Source organism: Hyperolius riggenbachi, chromosome 12 (assembly GCF_040937935.1).
Source record: "Hyperolius riggenbachi isolate aHypRig1 chromosome 12, aHypRig1.pri, whole genome shotgun sequence".
NCBI lineage: Eukaryota > Metazoa > Chordata > Amphibia > Anura > Hyperoliidae > Hyperolius > Hyperolius riggenbachi.
This window is the reverse complement of record NC_090657.1, coordinates 61,255,841-61,271,876: the sequence shown is the minus strand read 5'-3', so window position 1 is coordinate 61,271,876 and position 16,036 is coordinate 61,255,841. Positions and strand designations below refer to the sequence as shown.

Sequence of the window (16,036 nt, the reverse complement as noted above, 5' to 3'; positions counted from 1 at the left end):
ATCTGGGCGAAACTCTTTGCCATCTCCCCACAACAACGGTGGATACAAACCATGCAATTTGTACTTCAGATTCTACTTCCAATTGAGAAAAAAGATCGCACCAGGCAAAAAAACTGTACATTCTACTGATAGCAAAACCGATTTTAGCTCAAAATTGGATCAGCTGGAAAATATTGCCTGTTTTACTGGCTAAATCAGTTGAAATACTGGCTATTGTTCTGTCCTTTCAATTGATATCCAATCGGAAAAAGGAGGAATCTAGCACAGGTGCTGGAAAAAAACAATTCTACACTATCAGTGACAGTAACCAACACTCAAATGACAAGACATACAGATGCACTGAGGTCATATGTAAGCAAATCAGTAGCTCATTAAATTGCAGAAGGGCCCTTTTCCACTACCTGCGATCCGCTACAAAAAGCGTATTGCAGCCGTTTTGCCACTTGAAAAACCACCACAATTAACATTTAAATCGAAGTGTTTTCCCACTACCAGGATTATTTTTTTCCCCAACTAGAAATCGCTGGCCTGCTCGATTTTTGGTGCGGTTGCGCTCGTACCCAACAGATCGTGGCGCAAACGTGGTAGTGCAAGCACAGGCTCGCCTTGCATAGCTGGGTCCCCAGTTTGAATCCAGGCCAGGGATCTACCTGCAAAGAGTTTGTACAGTATCTTCTCCCTGTGTCTGTATGGGTTTCACCCAGGCACTACGATTTCCTCCCACATCCCAAAAACATACAGATATGTTAATTGGCTTCCCCCTAAATTGGCCCTAGACTATGATACATATACTACATGATGCATACATAGACATATGACTATGGTAGGTATTAGATTGTGAGCCCCTCTGAGGGACAGTTAAGTGACAAGACAATATACTCTGTGCAGCGCTGTGGGTGATGTTGGCGCTATATGAATAATGATAATAGTGGAAATAGAACTTAGTTAACGCGATTGCATTGCAGCACGATTGCACATGCAATCGTCTTACCTAGTGAAAATTAACCCTCATTGATCATCATGGCACAAGCTAGAGTGGCAATGCAAATGTCACATAGTACTTGAGAGGAAGTTGATTACACCAGGTGGCTGTTATAATAAGTTACAAACTTCAACAAAGTTGAGAATGACTTCTCAGAACTTCCACAAGTTGTTATAGAACTTTGCTTGAAAGTAAAGGGGTATGCAGAACTGACCTGCATACATTTATATAGCCCCATAAAGCCAGGGAGCTCCTTGCACTCACTGCCAGATCTGCAGAAAAGTCATTCTGTTTATTTTATTGCATAATGTGTAAATTGCAAAATAATAGGGACTGTCATGGCCATTTTGCCCCCCTTACCTGCCCTGGTGAATGCCCCGCCAGCACACCCTCCTCTTCACCCCGACACTCAGCACCCTCCGGGCCAGCAGCTGCATCACTCCTGGGGGTGCCATCGCTGCCCGATCTCACAACAAGCCCAGTTCGCAGAAAAAGTGCTCCGGGTACCTTTAATTAAGCCGCGCCCTCAGCACTATTACACCCGCCCAGTGGGAGGTATAATTAGAATATCGCTTCTTTCGATGCTGCGCTGCTCCGCTGACAAATGGCTGGCCACGCCCACATGCCTTATCTGGGAGATGAAGTTGAACTTTTAGGGACCGTGTGCAAAGTTTAATTCACAGGTTTGGGGGAACTTGGAAGGGGTGGCACAGACAGTCAGTCATGCGGTCTGATCAGTGTTATGGAAGCTGCTTCATTAATTAGAATACAAACTCTCCAGAAAGTTTAAACTACACTTTCTCAGGATGTTTTATGAGTTGCACTTTATCTCCCGACCCTCTGCCTTGTACAGGACACCCCTGTAACATGCAGCACTGCCCCCCTCCACCATTGCAGAGGACCCCCTGTAACATGCAGCACTGCCCCCCTCCACCATGGGCAGAGGACCCCCTGTAACATGCAGCACTGCCCCCCTCCACCATGGGCAGAGGACCCCCTGTACATGCAGCACTGACCCCCTCCACCATGGGCAGAGGACCCCCTGTAACATGCAGCACTGCCCCCCTCCACCATGGGCAGAGGACCCCCTGTAACATGCAGCACTGCCCCCCTCCACCATGGGCAGAGGACCCCCTGTATCATGCAGCACTGCCCCCTCCACCATGGGCAGAGGACCCCCTGTACATGCAGCACTGCCCTCCTCCACCATGGGCAGAGGACCCCCTGTACCATGCAGCACTGCCCCCCTCCACCATGGGCAGAGGACCCCCTGTACCATGCAGCACTGCCCCCTCCACCATGTGCAGAGGATCCCCTGTACCATGCAGCACTGCCCCCTCCACCATGGGCAAAGGACCCCCTGTACCATGCATCACTGCCCCCCTCCACCATGTGCAGAGGATCCCCTGTACCATGCAGCACTGCCCCCTCCACCATGGGCAGAGGACCCCCTGTACCATGCAGCACTGCCCCCTCCACCATGGGCAGAGAACCCCCTGTACCATGCAGCACTGCCCCCTCCACCATGGGCAGAGGACCCCCTGTACCATGCAGCACTGCCCCCTCCACCATGGGCAGAGAACCCCCTGTACCATGCAGCACTGCCCCCTCCACCATTGCAGAGGACCCCCTGTACCATGCAGCACTGCCCCCTCCACCATGGGCAGAGGACCCCCTGTACCATGCAGCACTGCCCCCCTCCACCATGGGCAGAGGACCCCTGTAAAATGCAGCACTGCCCTCCTCCACCATGGGCAGAGGACCCCCTGTACCATATGCTGCAGACCCTGTATCCCAGTGTGTGTAAATATTATCACATGATTAGCATATTATTATTTATTTATATAGCACCAACATCTTCCTTGGGCTGTACAAAGTACAAAACAAATACTGAGGAATATATATACATGAAAAGTTCAAGACACTGTACAGTCATGACTTTTTAGAGTACGTTTGAAGGTTCCCAGGCTCGGAGCATGACAGACAGGCTGAAGGAGAGAGTTCCAAATGAGCGGGGCTGCTCGTGAGAAGTCCTGTATGTGAGAGTGAGAAGAGATGACCAAGCTGCAGGACAAAATGATCTCCTGTGAGGAGCAAAGGTTCTGGGCAGGGAGTTATCTGGAGATTAAAGCGGTCTGGCAACCTCCAGAGCTTCGCGTTACCCTTACACACCCCTGTGCAGTATTACATTGCTGCTATGGGGTAGCCTAGTTTCGGCGTGTGCCGAAACAACCTGCTTCGCCAGTCCTCACTTAACTCTGCTGCCCATCCTCATGCTCCACTGAGGCAGCCCCTCTCTACCAATCTCTCCATTGGTTACCAATTACCCAGGATCCGGGTTAAAGGGGTTCTGTTGACCTTTTAAAAAACAAAAACTGCCACTTACCTGGGGCTTCTATCGGCCCCCTGCAGCAGCTGGAATGTCCCGCCCTGTCCTCTCCGGTACGCCGTTCCCCGCCACCGGTCCCAGTGTAATTATTCGGCTAACTAGTTGACTAGAAGTGCGCGCATGCTTGCTCCCGCGCACATCAGCGGGAGCTTATTGCGCAGGCGAAGTATGTAGTTTACCTGTACTGTGCCTGCGCAGTAAGCTCCTGCTGACACGTGCGAGGGCGAGCACACGCGCAGCCACGGCCACACAGCCGCACTTCTATTCGTCTAGTTAGACGAATAATTACACCGGTGACGGTGGCGGGGAACGCAGCATCCTTGGAGGACGGCACTGGCATTCTAGCTGCAGGGGGCCGATAGAAGCCCCAGGTAAGTGGCAGTTTTTGTTTTTTAAAAGGTCAACAGAACCCCTTTCAAATCCTCACCCTATCATACAAAGCTCTACACAAGCTGTCACCGCCATACATTTCCTCATTAAAGCGGACCTGAACTCAGAACTTTCTCTCTGATCTAAAAGATAAGCAACAGCAAATTAACCTTTTAAGAAAAAAACATTTCTTTGTTACAGCTGATACACATTCTAAAATACATCTCCAGGGTTTCTACTTCCTGCTTTCATGGGAGCAGACATATTGTTAGCATCCTGTGCTTTAAATGAGCTTATCTGCCGTGGCAGTCAGCTGACCCAGCTGAGGGATCAGATTGCAACTTGTGATTAGACACAGATGAGGGGTAAGGCTCTATTCACACCTGCATTTTCAAAGTGTTTTTTCTGCGATTTCATGCGGCAAAATCACTGAACAGTGCGGCGATTTTGTGGTGATCGCGTTTAGCGCTTCTATAGCACTGAAACGCGATCACCGGCAAATCGCCTGAAAATGGTGCAGGCGCAGCGTTTGCGTTTGGTGTTTTTGCCCGTTTTTCACCCAAGTAAGTACGGGCCCATAGGGTTTCATTACGCTAGCGCTCTTAACCACTTGAGGACTGCAGGGCTAAACCCCCCTAGTGACCAGGCCATTTTTAGCAAAATTGGCCACTGCAGCTTTAAGGCCAAGCTGCAGGACGGCACAACTCAGCACACGACTGATCCCCCCCCCCCTTTTCTCCCCACCAACAGAGCTTTCTGTTGGTGGGGTCTGATCGCTCCCCCCATGTTTATTTTTTTTTAAATAAATATTATTGTTTGTCGTTTTTGTTTAAAAACCCCTGTTTCTTTAAGACCCTTCCCTCCCTCCCTCCCTCCCTCCCCACAGCCAGCCAATTACGGCGATCGGCTGTCATAGGCTTCTGCCTATGAGAGCCAATCGCTCTCTTGTCCCCCATGGGGACAGCCGTGTCACACGGCTGTCCCCAGTGCAGCGCTGCACGTAGTAAATAGACGGCGATCACGCCGTCTAACAGTCTCCCGAGCGGCAATAGCCGCTCGGAGACTGAAGGCGCGGCGCAGCTCCGCCCTCCGAGCATGAGATGCGCGCGCACCATGCGCGCGATCTCATGCAAAACAGAGCCCCAGGACTTTACGCCAATTGGCGTTAGGCGGTCCTGGGGCTGCCGCCGCGGCCACGCCTACTGGCGTGACGCGGGCGGCAGAAGGTTAAAAAGCGCTAGCGTTTGAGCATTTTGCCGTAATCGCGGAAAAACGCTCTAGTGTGAATGGGGCCTAATTAGGCTAAACTCTCTAAATACATACAGAGTTATTTTCTCTATGTTTTCCTTCTGTCCTGTGCAAGAGTTCAGGTCCACTGAAGTCTGAAATTATACAGAGACATTATTCATGTGATCAACATTTGTTCATGTGATTTTTGTGATCAGCAGCAAATCTGTAAGATACAGCTAAAGCAAAAAAGGAAATGTTGATGATTTGAAATTTAACCAGATTAACCTCTTGAGGACTGCAGGGCTAAACCCCCCTAGTTTCTCTTTTTAATCTGTTCTCTCTTTTTTTATATGGACTTTAACGGTTTACAGTAACATTTTAAGAATGTGGATTTTCAGTCCTTCTTTGTTTTTTCTGACATTTGGTTTTATTCACTCTTTTATTGTTATTTTACTGTGACTATTATTGTGGTGACCATCTACACCAATGACGTATACAACATATCTTCATTTTTGTGATGGTCTCCAGAGATTGTATAAATCTATTTAGAAAATTGCCAATATATGTTTTTCTATGATCACAGCTAATTCTAGCAATTGCTTTTCCATGCATTTCAAAAGCAAATGCGTTCTGTTAATTGACCACTTGAGGGCAGTAACCCACGAATAAGTATATAATTTCCGCGTCCTAGTCCTATTCATTATATATGTATCCTTTTACTAATTTCCTCTTGGGGCCTTAAGTTGTATACGAGATGGCCCAGACCTGTTCGCTTTTATTTTGGTTTTTATTAATTGTACAATCAAAAGGGCACTTTTTCCCTTAACCAATATGGCAGACGCTACACACTGCCCGCATATACGCATGCGCGCCATGACGACAATGCGCCACACGTGGTTCATCAATACGTGATGACGCGTACGTACTTCTACGCATGCGCCGCTCCTTGTGACGGCGCTACGCGTAATAGCCCGCCCCTTGCTCTTTGCCGCCTTCCCCTATGCAGCTTCTCATTTGCTGCAGTCACTTTCAACTCCTTATGCCTCCGCCCCTCTCGGATACCCATTGGCCACATATCACTCCTGCCCACCTATTCCTCCCAAAAACACCCCTTCTTCCGCATCATTACCGCCCCTCACACGCCCCCCCACACCAGTCCCACCCACACACCACTCCTCCGATCACTATTTAGAAACCTCACGCTGACATCACCGCACAGAGGTGCCAAACATATAACGGACCTACGCTGGGTAAGTGCTGGCTTATTTAAATACACTATGTATTTCCTCCTCAATTTGTTGTTCATGTACCCCTGTGCCTCATACCATAGAAGCACAAACCCCTGCTCACCCCGCTATTCATTACTTCCATTACCACCATCCCCCTAATACATCTTTTTTTTATATATATTTGTATAGTCTTCGCTTACTTAGCCCCACACTGCCCCCCACCCCTACCGGTCAAATCATTCACTTTTCTACTTTCATGGGCCAACACCACAACGATATTGTAGTCCTCATCACAATCCATCTACAAAAGTTTTCCCATTCCTTAAATAACCGCCCAAAACCCATGAGTTCACCAGTTATAGCCACAATGTGGCCATGTAAGCCACATTGTCTAGGTTTTTCTCGTTGCCTTTGTTTTCGTCTTTCAATTTTAATGTTGTATCTTATCATGTTTGTACATACATTATGTTATATAATATACAGCAGTATGTCAGTATTTACGTGAACAATTTTATAACGTTATGTCGTTTTGAGTGTACTAAAGAATGATGTTATTATTTATTTGAACAACATTATAGCGTTCTGACATATGTATACCTCTGTCATTTTTAGTGTATTACTCCTGTTTTGAATGCCTGATGAAGCGGGAACTTGCCCGTGAAACGCGTTGCAATACTGTTCGTGGAGTATGTGAATAAACTGTTTGTACTTCAAGCGACAGTTTCAAGTCCTTTTTGAGTGGTTGGTCCACCACCGCCACCAAAATATTTTAACTATTTTATTTATTTTTACTCTTTTGGCGCCTCTGTATATCCATTGAGTCAAGATTCTCCACCCTTGGTGGAAGGGTGACCAAAACCCTTTTTTCCTTCTTCAGAGAGCGACATCTTAATCCTGAGTGGGGACAGGTCTAATCTCCCCACCTGCCTATACAGTGGTTCCCTGAGCGGTAACCCGTGTTTGTGAGTATAATACTTACTGATCATATTTCCTCCCCCTAATCCAATACATACTACACCATATTGGGCTCTCGGTTTTCTTTCTTTTCCCCCTAGTGACCAGGCCATATTTAGAAAAATTGGCCACTGCAGCTTTAAGGCAAAGCTGCAGGGCCGCACAGTACAGCACACAAGTGATTCCCCCCCCCCCCCCTTTTCTCCCCACCAACAGAGCTCTCTTTTCGTGGGGTCTGATCGCTCCCCCCATGTTTGTTTTTTTTTAATCATTATTTATATCCATGTTTTTTTTTCACAAAAACTCGTTTCTTTAAATGTATTCCCTCCCTCCCCACAACCAGCCAATTACTGCGATCGGCTGTCCCCAGTACAGCGCTGCTGCCGATCACAGCGCTGTACATAGAAATAGACGGCGATCACGCCGTCTAACAGTCTCCCGAGCGGCAATAGCCGCTCGGAGACTGAAGAGGGGGCGGAGCTCCGCCCCCCATGCATGAGATGCGTGCGCACGATCTCATGCAGATTACAGCCCCAGGACTTTACGCGAATCGGCGTTAGGCGGTCCTGGGGCTGTCGCAGCGGCCACGCCCATCGGCGTGACGCGGGCGGCAAGAGGTTAAGGGCTCATTCACACTGAGGCCTGGAACCCACTAGAGCGATTTTGTGAGCGTTTTGTGAGCGATTCAAACCGCTAGCGATTTCCCTATACGCTCAGCTAATGTTAATGGATGTGCCAAATTCCACTGGAGCGATTGCGATTACCAAAACGCAGGACATGCAGCATTTTTAGCGTTAGCGTTTCTGCAATGTAAAGTATATAAACGCTGGAGTAATCCCTCATCAAAACCTGCACAGAGCGATTTTGCTAGCGTTTTGAAGTTACTGCACACTGTAAAATAATTAAAATTAATTGAAAGGACCAATCAGAATTAAAAACGCTAATCGCTTATCGCTACACAATTGCTGGCAAAAACCTTGCACTTTTTAAAATCGCTGCCAAAAAGGTTCATGAAATCGCTTACAAAACGCTCACACAAAACGCTAGCGATTAGCGATAGCGTTTTGTAGTGGGTTCCAGGCCTCAGGGCGTTTTTTTCCCTTTTTTCAAGTGCAGGCAATTTTCAAAATCGCCCTAAAAACGCTTGTGCACTGACTCCCTATGAGAGAGTTCACATCTGAGCGGTTCGTTTCCGATCCGCTCAGCAAGGCGGTGCCTGAACCATTTTTAAAGCGAGTTTGCCTCAATGGAAGGTATAGGAAAAACGCAAACGCTTACAAAATCATTTGTGCAGCGATTGCGTTTGCATTTTTAAGAATAAATACATTGTATTTATTTTTTTCCGGGTCAAAGAGTTCACTTCTTGACTTGCATCAGGGAGTGAATTTAAAAACCACTCGGGAAAAGTGCTTAGAAAAGCGCTATTACCAAAAAAGCAGCGCGCAGTGGAGCGCCGGGCGGGGGGAAAAAACGCCGCACAAAATCGCAAAATGCTTGCGTTTGCAATTACGATTTTAGATGTGAACGAGGCCTGAGAGCTGGTGCACACCAAGAGCGTTTCTGAGTGCTTTTTAAAACACTAGTGCTTTGAAAAGAGCTTGGCTAATGTATTTGTATGGGATGGATCACACCAGAGCAATGTGATTTTTCCCCCAAATGCAAACGTGGGTCCTGCAGCATTTCTGAGGCGATTCAGCCTCAATGTTAAGTACAGTAAAGTTGAAAATTGCTCTAAAAAGCTCTAGAACAGAGCGATTTTCCAAGCGTTCCTTTGTTTGTTTGTTTTTTACGAAAACTGCACACTTCCAGCTCTACTGTACAAAAAAAAAATAAAAAAAATGCCACACCAAAATGATCCAAAAATCGCTAGACATAACTAGAAAATCGCTAGGCACATGCCTAGAATCGCTTAGAAAAATCGCTTGGGCTGGTGCACACCAAGCGGTTTTGGTAACGTTTACAAAACTACTGCCGCCTGTGAAAACGCTTGGCTAATGTATCTCAATGGGATGGTGCACACCGGAGGTTTGAGGTTTCTAGCAAACCACAAACGTGGCTCCTGCAGCATTTTTGCGGCTTGCAGATGCGTTTCTGCCTCAATGTAAAGTATAGGAAAAGCTCAAACCACTCTGAAAAACGCTAGATCAGAGCGGTTTTCCAGGCGGTTTTGAAATATATGAAATCTGCTACATAAAAACGCTCCCAGAAATGCTAGGCATGTTTAGAAAACCTCTCTAAACATGCCTAGAATCGCTCTGAAAATCTGCTTCAAAAACCTCTAGTGTTTTGCGGATCTGCTAGAGGCTTTTGGTGTGCATTGGCCCTAAAGCAATTTTTTTCTAAATTGCTGTTTGTAATTAGGCTAGCGGTGTGCACCAGCCCTGAATTATACAAAATTGTCAGTTTCTCAAACACCTAACGGGATGCCACAATTGGGAAGTTACGGTAGTTCTGTGATCAGCATCAAAAACCGTATCAGGGCCCTTCCACACGGCATGCGCTTCAAAAGGATTTCCGAAGCGCATGCGTTTTGCCGATTGCAAGGCACTATGATTAACATAAGGGTGATGCGATCTGTTTTCAACTCAATCGCACACATAGCGCCTGCTGTAGTTTGCCTGCGTAAGCGATTAGGTTAAATGAATGGGAGCACGTGAAAATCGCACGGCAAGCGTGGTGCTTATTGATTTGATATGTGATCTCCCATTTTAAAAACGTCCTTTTTTATATTTATTTATTTTTTATTTTACATAGTGACGTTTACACTTTTGGGTTTTTTTTTCGTTACTCTACGGTTCATAGTATTCAAAGTCTACTGGCTCTCGTACTACATGGAAGTGGAAAAATTGGGCAATCATTATTGGAGGTGAGTACGCAGCCCTAGAGGCCACAAAAAAATTACATTAGTTGCATTGTTAGGTAACAGCTGTTATCTAATAATGCAGGAGACAAGGCAGAAGTGTGGCTTACGGCATGTTCATTTAAATATCGTCTTTGTTGATCTTTGTTGAGAGTGTCGCTCATGCAAACACAAGATTTGCCCTCACCGGTGACACACACATTTCCTACACTCCCTAAGTGAACTCTAGTGACATAGGAGTGGGTGTGAGAGATGTGTGCAGCCACATAACTGTATAACATTCCTCCTGTCATTTATTTTTCCTACACTGAGGCTGTAAAAGTGAAAGAGATAACACTTCTCAGCAGCAAGTTTCTAACTTGCCAAACAAAAGCCCATTGACTGTATCACTTACTGCTCTGGCTGCAGCTCAAAAACGAAGTGGGCCTAGTGAGTAATGCTAGGCGTACATGGTACGTTTCGTACTGTGTAATCGAGTCGCTGATGGCTCGATTGATAATTTCCGACTTATCCGATGACCCGCCGGATCGATTCCGCGCTCCATAACGAAAAAACGAACCGAAGATATGGAAGTGCCCGCGGGGACGAGCCGGAATCGAGCCAGCGGCTCGATTACACGGGTGAAAATGTACCATGTATGCCCGGCATTAGGCCCCATTCACACTTAAAAGCGCAAAACGCTGGCGATTACCACTGGCTTCTTGCGGGAGTGATTTTTCCGCAATTATCACTGGACACTGCAGCGATTTTTCCGCAATGGCGTTTACCGCTTCTATAGTACTGAAAGGCGATCGCCGGATAATCGCCTGAAAATGGTGTAGGCTACGCGTTTGGCGATTTGCGTTAACGCAAATTGCCCAAGTAAGAACGGGCCCATATGGTTTCATAGCACTAGCGCTTTAAAAAGCGCTGGCGCTTGAGCATTTTGCCGAAGTCGCCAGCAAAACGCTCTAGTGTGAATGCGCCCTTACAGTATACTCCTTTTGTTAGGTCCCAGGTTTTATACAATCACTATAATTAAAGGATACACGAGGTGACATGATGAGATAGACATGTGTATTTACAGTGTCAAGTACACAAATAACTAGGCTGTGTTCCTTTCTTTGTTTCTCTGCCTGAAAGAGTTAAAACTCTCATTGATGAGGAGTTACAGCCATAAAACACTTTCCTGGCAGAAAATGGCTTCTGAGAGCAGCAAAGAGGTAAAAAGGGTCAACAATTCATAGATTTGAGCTCTGGCATACTTCAATGAATGTGTCACTGAGCAGAGACAACGAAATAGTAAAAAGTTAAAAAATAGATTTAAAAATAAAATAAAACTGTCATTTTTAGGAGGAGGAGAATAGATACAATTATTTATCTCATCAGTTTATTTTTACCTTGTGTTTCCTTTAATAAGCTATCCAACTAAGGTGCCCATAGACTTATCGATTTTCCCTGGCAGATTCAATCACTATCAATCTGTCAGAGATTGATGCCACAATATGGCCTCCTAATCGTCATTTCAATTGATTCCCATCCAGAATTCATTCAACATATTGATGGCTCCAAATGGAAGATCTTACTCAAAAGGGGGCAGATCGGTTGCGCGCCGGTAGCAGGGTTGATTTACGGGCTATCAACGGACCCCCTCCTGGTCTCCCCATCTAAAATAGTCACTGTGGAGCACCTTGGGAGTGGTGAACACACCCACCTATCCACCAGTGCGCTTATTCCTGTATTAGCGGCAGAAGTAATGTAAGTCAATGGGGGACGCATACATTTTAACACATTGGTGGCGGCAGTACGGTGCGCATGCATGGAATAAACAAATACAACGGGGAACCTGGGAATCCCATGACGTATTCCTGTCCAAGGAGTATATCACTGGGTGAGGGGCGGAGAAGGGCGTGCAAGGGGCGGCGCTATGCATATGACCCTGCCGGCGCACTCTGCCACAGGGTCATATGAATAATAATTTGTGTGGTGCGATGCGATGGGGCGAAGCATAACACCACAATCACACTGGCTAGGTATAAAACCAGTCTGAGGCAGGCTTCACACTCTATATTGCCACCAATGGTGTGGTGCAGCTGGTGCACCAAACCGCCAAAAACAGACCTTCGAGGAATACCGTTTTACTATGCGGTATTCCCCAACTGGCATCAGTCCAAGCAGGAAGTGACACGCTTGCAGTCACTTCTTGTTCTGGGCATACAGAAGTACATTGAACCGTATTGTAAAAATACGCTTTTGCGCATGCGAGTCGCAATGTTGCCGCGTTGCCGCCACCAACATTTTTAAAATCCCTGCGTTTTATGACTTCTGGTCCGACGCACGGGGACGCAGATATGCATGAGAACGCCGTTTTGGAAGCGCGTCAGATTGAACACTTCCGGCGCACCGCAGGTAGGGCTTGATTCTCTAAAGCGTGATAACTGCTATAACGCGAGTTACTCTATAGTTTCGGGCTTCCGGACAGCCAGGGAGTACGAAGGAGGAGTGACGTCGCGATGGAGAGGGAGCGGACCGCGGACTGGCTGCCTCAGACTGTTCTGCGAGTGTGACTGGAGTCTGAGTGGAGGAGCGTGCCCTGGAGCCGGAGGCCTAGATTGGACCCGTCACCCAAGGAGGAGCGGAGCGACTTGACCCGACCCGTCACCCGACTCCACACCAGGCAAGCTGCAGGACTGTGTAAGTATGGCTGCTGTCTGTGGACGGAGGTGCGAGGGGGCCGGGGGGGGGAAATCTGCTGCCAATAAGATTGCATTTTGTGGAGAAATCTGCTGCCAATAAGATTGCATTTTGTGGGGAAATCTGCTGCCAATAAGATTGCATTTTGTGGGGAAATCTGCTGCCAATAAGATTGCATTTTGTGGAGAAATCTGCTGCCAATAAGATTGCATTTTGTGGGGAAATCTGCTGCCAATAAGATTGCATTTTGTGGGGAAATCTGCTGCCAATAAGATTGCATTTTGTGGGGAAATCTGCTGCCAATAAGATTGCATTTTGTGGGGAAATCTGCTGCCAATAAGATTGCATTTTGTGGAGAAATCTGCTGCCAATAAGATTGCATTTTGTGGGGAAATCTGCTGCCAATAAGATTGCATTTTGTGGGGAAATCTGCTGCCAATAAGATTGCATTTTGTAGTCGGCCGCCGGCCCTCCACCATGTGGTCTGGAAAAAAAAATGGCCCTCCATGCCTGCGAAGTTGGACAGCACACTGCTAAGGTCTTGTATATTTGGCCCCACCTATGACCATGCCCACATGCTGTTGTGATCGTCCTCTTTTTTGGAAATCAAAATATGGTCACTCTGGGCCAGGGGTAGGGAACCTATGGCTCGGGAGCCAGATGTGGCTCTTTTGATGGCTACATCTGGCTCACAGACAAACTAGGGGTTGATTCACTAAGCTACACTGCTCAAGCAGCGCAAGTAAAATTTTCAAAGTAGGCACACTACTGCTGTAGCATGTACTATTAACTTACTTGCGCTACCCCAAAACTAACGGCTGCTCCAATTGTCCCACCCTGGACCCTGTCAGGTCTAGTGACTTTGTAGGACGAGATCCCTGCACTTTGATTGGCCCGACAGGCAGCCTGTTGGGCCAAAGTGCAGGGATATCGTCCTAAAAAGTGAATCAACCCCCAAGTCAGCTAGCTAATTGTACAAGCTGTTATGCGGTATTTCTCCTGTCTGGCTCTCGGGGAAATTGCTGAAACCCAAGAGAAGCTGAAGACGTGTCTGACACTTCCGCTGCCCGGCGGATAAACTGTATACACATCACCATGGCAATAAGGACCTGAGCCCTCTGCTGCGCAGGCGCACTGTCCCCGTTTGAAACATATTGTATGGCTCTCAGGGAAATACATTTTAAAATATGTGGCGTTTATGGCTCTCTCAGCCAAAAAGGTTCCTGACCCCTGCTCTAGCTAAACTATATGCTGGGGGGCAGTGGCATCCATGTCTGGCTAACCTATATGCTTCGTGGGGTTGGAAGGTCGTGGGGGGGGGGGGGGGGGGGGCCCATAAAAATTTTTTTGCTATGGGGCCCAGTCATTTCTAGCTACGCTCCTGTGGCTGTGACAGCCGTTACCACGCTTTTAGAGAATCAAGCCCCTAATATGAGAGCACTTTCATTGACCAGCGGTAGCAGTGCGGTAAATTGCTGCGACGCACTGCGCCACTGTGAAAGGGCCCTGAAGCTTTTGCTTGATGTATGGCTAGAATGAGCATTAGATAAATCCCTCTCTGATCTGATCAGGGAGGGATCTGTTACCTGCCCACATGCTGCACAGCGTTATCCAATAGACTTCAGCATGAAATCTAATGGAGATTGTCCTGGCGCCACTGCCTGCCAGGCCCCCAAGTGTAAAGTGCACCTACCGTGCCCTGGGCTGTGTGTCTCTCCCCGGTAGTGACTCCTGGCCTCTTCCATTGAGTGCTGATACCACGTGATTCGGCATATGTTGTGACATCACACATGCACCAAAGCCATGTGGTACAGGCACTTGCGATGAGGGCAGACACTGGAGGAGGAGTTGCACTGGTGAGAGGTGAGACTTTAAAGAGAAACTCCGACCAAAAATTTAACTTTATCCCAATCTGTAGCTAATACCCCTTTTACATGAGAAATCTATTCCTTTTCACAAACAGACCATCAGGGGGCGCTGTATGACTGATATTGTGGTGAAACCCCTCCCACAAGAAACCCCTCCCACAAGAAAAGTTCGAACCTTTTTTTGGCAGTTTCTTGTCTGGGAACCTTGCTGCATTGTGGGAAATAGCTGTTTACAGCTGTTTCCAACTGCCAAAAAAGCATGCAGCAGCTACATCACCTGCCAACACTAAAATGTTCACTGGAGTTCCTCTTTAAAGTGGAACGGTAAACCGTAAAAAAAATAAGAGTTTCACTTACCTGGGGCTTCTGCCAGCCCCCTGCAGCCCCCCTGTCCCCTCGCTGTCCTGGACCGATCCTCCAATCCCCCGCCACGGCTCACTTTTTTTCCCGTAATGGAGGTTGACTTGTAAGACCTCCACTGCGCCCTGGCCACGTGTATCCTAGTACATGTTCCTGAAGCCAGGAGCCACGAGATAATCTCTGCTGCGCCTGTGCAATAAGCGTCCGGCTACGGGAGAGTGAACAAGGAGGCGCGCAACCAGGGCCACGCAGGCACAATTCCCCCTAACTGAGTGAAGTGAAAGGACTGCAGCATCGGTGAGTGGCTGTGTGGGTACAGGTCGGCCGCAGGGGGCTGGCATAAGCCCCAGGTAAGTGAAACTCTTATTTTCTCTACAGTTTACAGTTCCACTTTAACACAGAGTACAGGCATGGGGGGAAGAATACTTTACACTAGGCCAGGGGTCCCCAAGCTTTTGGGGCCTGAGGACCGCTTTGACATTCTTTCCAAGGCCCGGCAGACTGCTATCTACCCCCCAACCCCCGCCCCACCCCACTTATGGGGCGGGACTGCTCCTCCGGATAGCGTGTACAAACTGGATGATGGTTTCAGCTGTAGCTGCACTGCAGCGAGGCAGGGGAGCCGCGGACCGGCATAACAAGTCCTGCGGACCCCCAATGGGCTGCGGACCGGGGGTTGGGGACCCCTGCACTAGGGGGACACTGGTTGGGTTCTATAAAGTCTGTCAGTTGCTGTGATATGAAACGTTGTTCCCGCCCGCACCCGATTGAGCCTTTGCAACCAAGATTTTGTAGACATTCCCAATATCGAGTGATGTGTGTGGGATTGTCCCTGGAAATCAGGTTGGATTGCTAGCTATATTCAGGCTGAACTCAATGAACCATCAGACAGATAACATACGTCTGACCTGTACAGCTGTTCCCTGCTAGTCAGGATTATCCATTAAACAGTCACCACGAGTAGTGTGAGGCGATCCGCCTTTCACCTGCAGCAGCGATCACTCACCTGACTTCTCCTACCGCCCTGTCACCACCTCAGGGAGGGACCTCCTGCCTCTGCCCATTCAGGAAATCATTATGGGGAGGAGAGAAACATTCACCAGATCTTAACAGCTCCTGAGG

At 47.8% G+C, this 16,036-nt stretch overlaps 1 protein-coding gene across 1 annotated transcript in view; it reads right to left on the bottom strand.

Moving 5' to 3' along the window:
• The window catches only part of LOC137541844 (medium-chain acyl-CoA ligase ACSF2, mitochondrial-like), a 76,627-nt gene extending 75,150 nt beyond the window's left edge, over positions 1–1,477 (bottom strand). The window contains exon 1 of the mRNA XM_068263385.1: positions 1,343–1,477. Coding sequence (XP_068119486.1) covers positions 1,343–1,437 — 95 coding nt within the window. The 5' untranslated portion in view covers positions 1,438–1,477. The remainder of the gene's footprint in view (positions 1–1,342) is intronic.
• Positions 1,478–16,036: the final 14,559 nt, after the last annotated feature.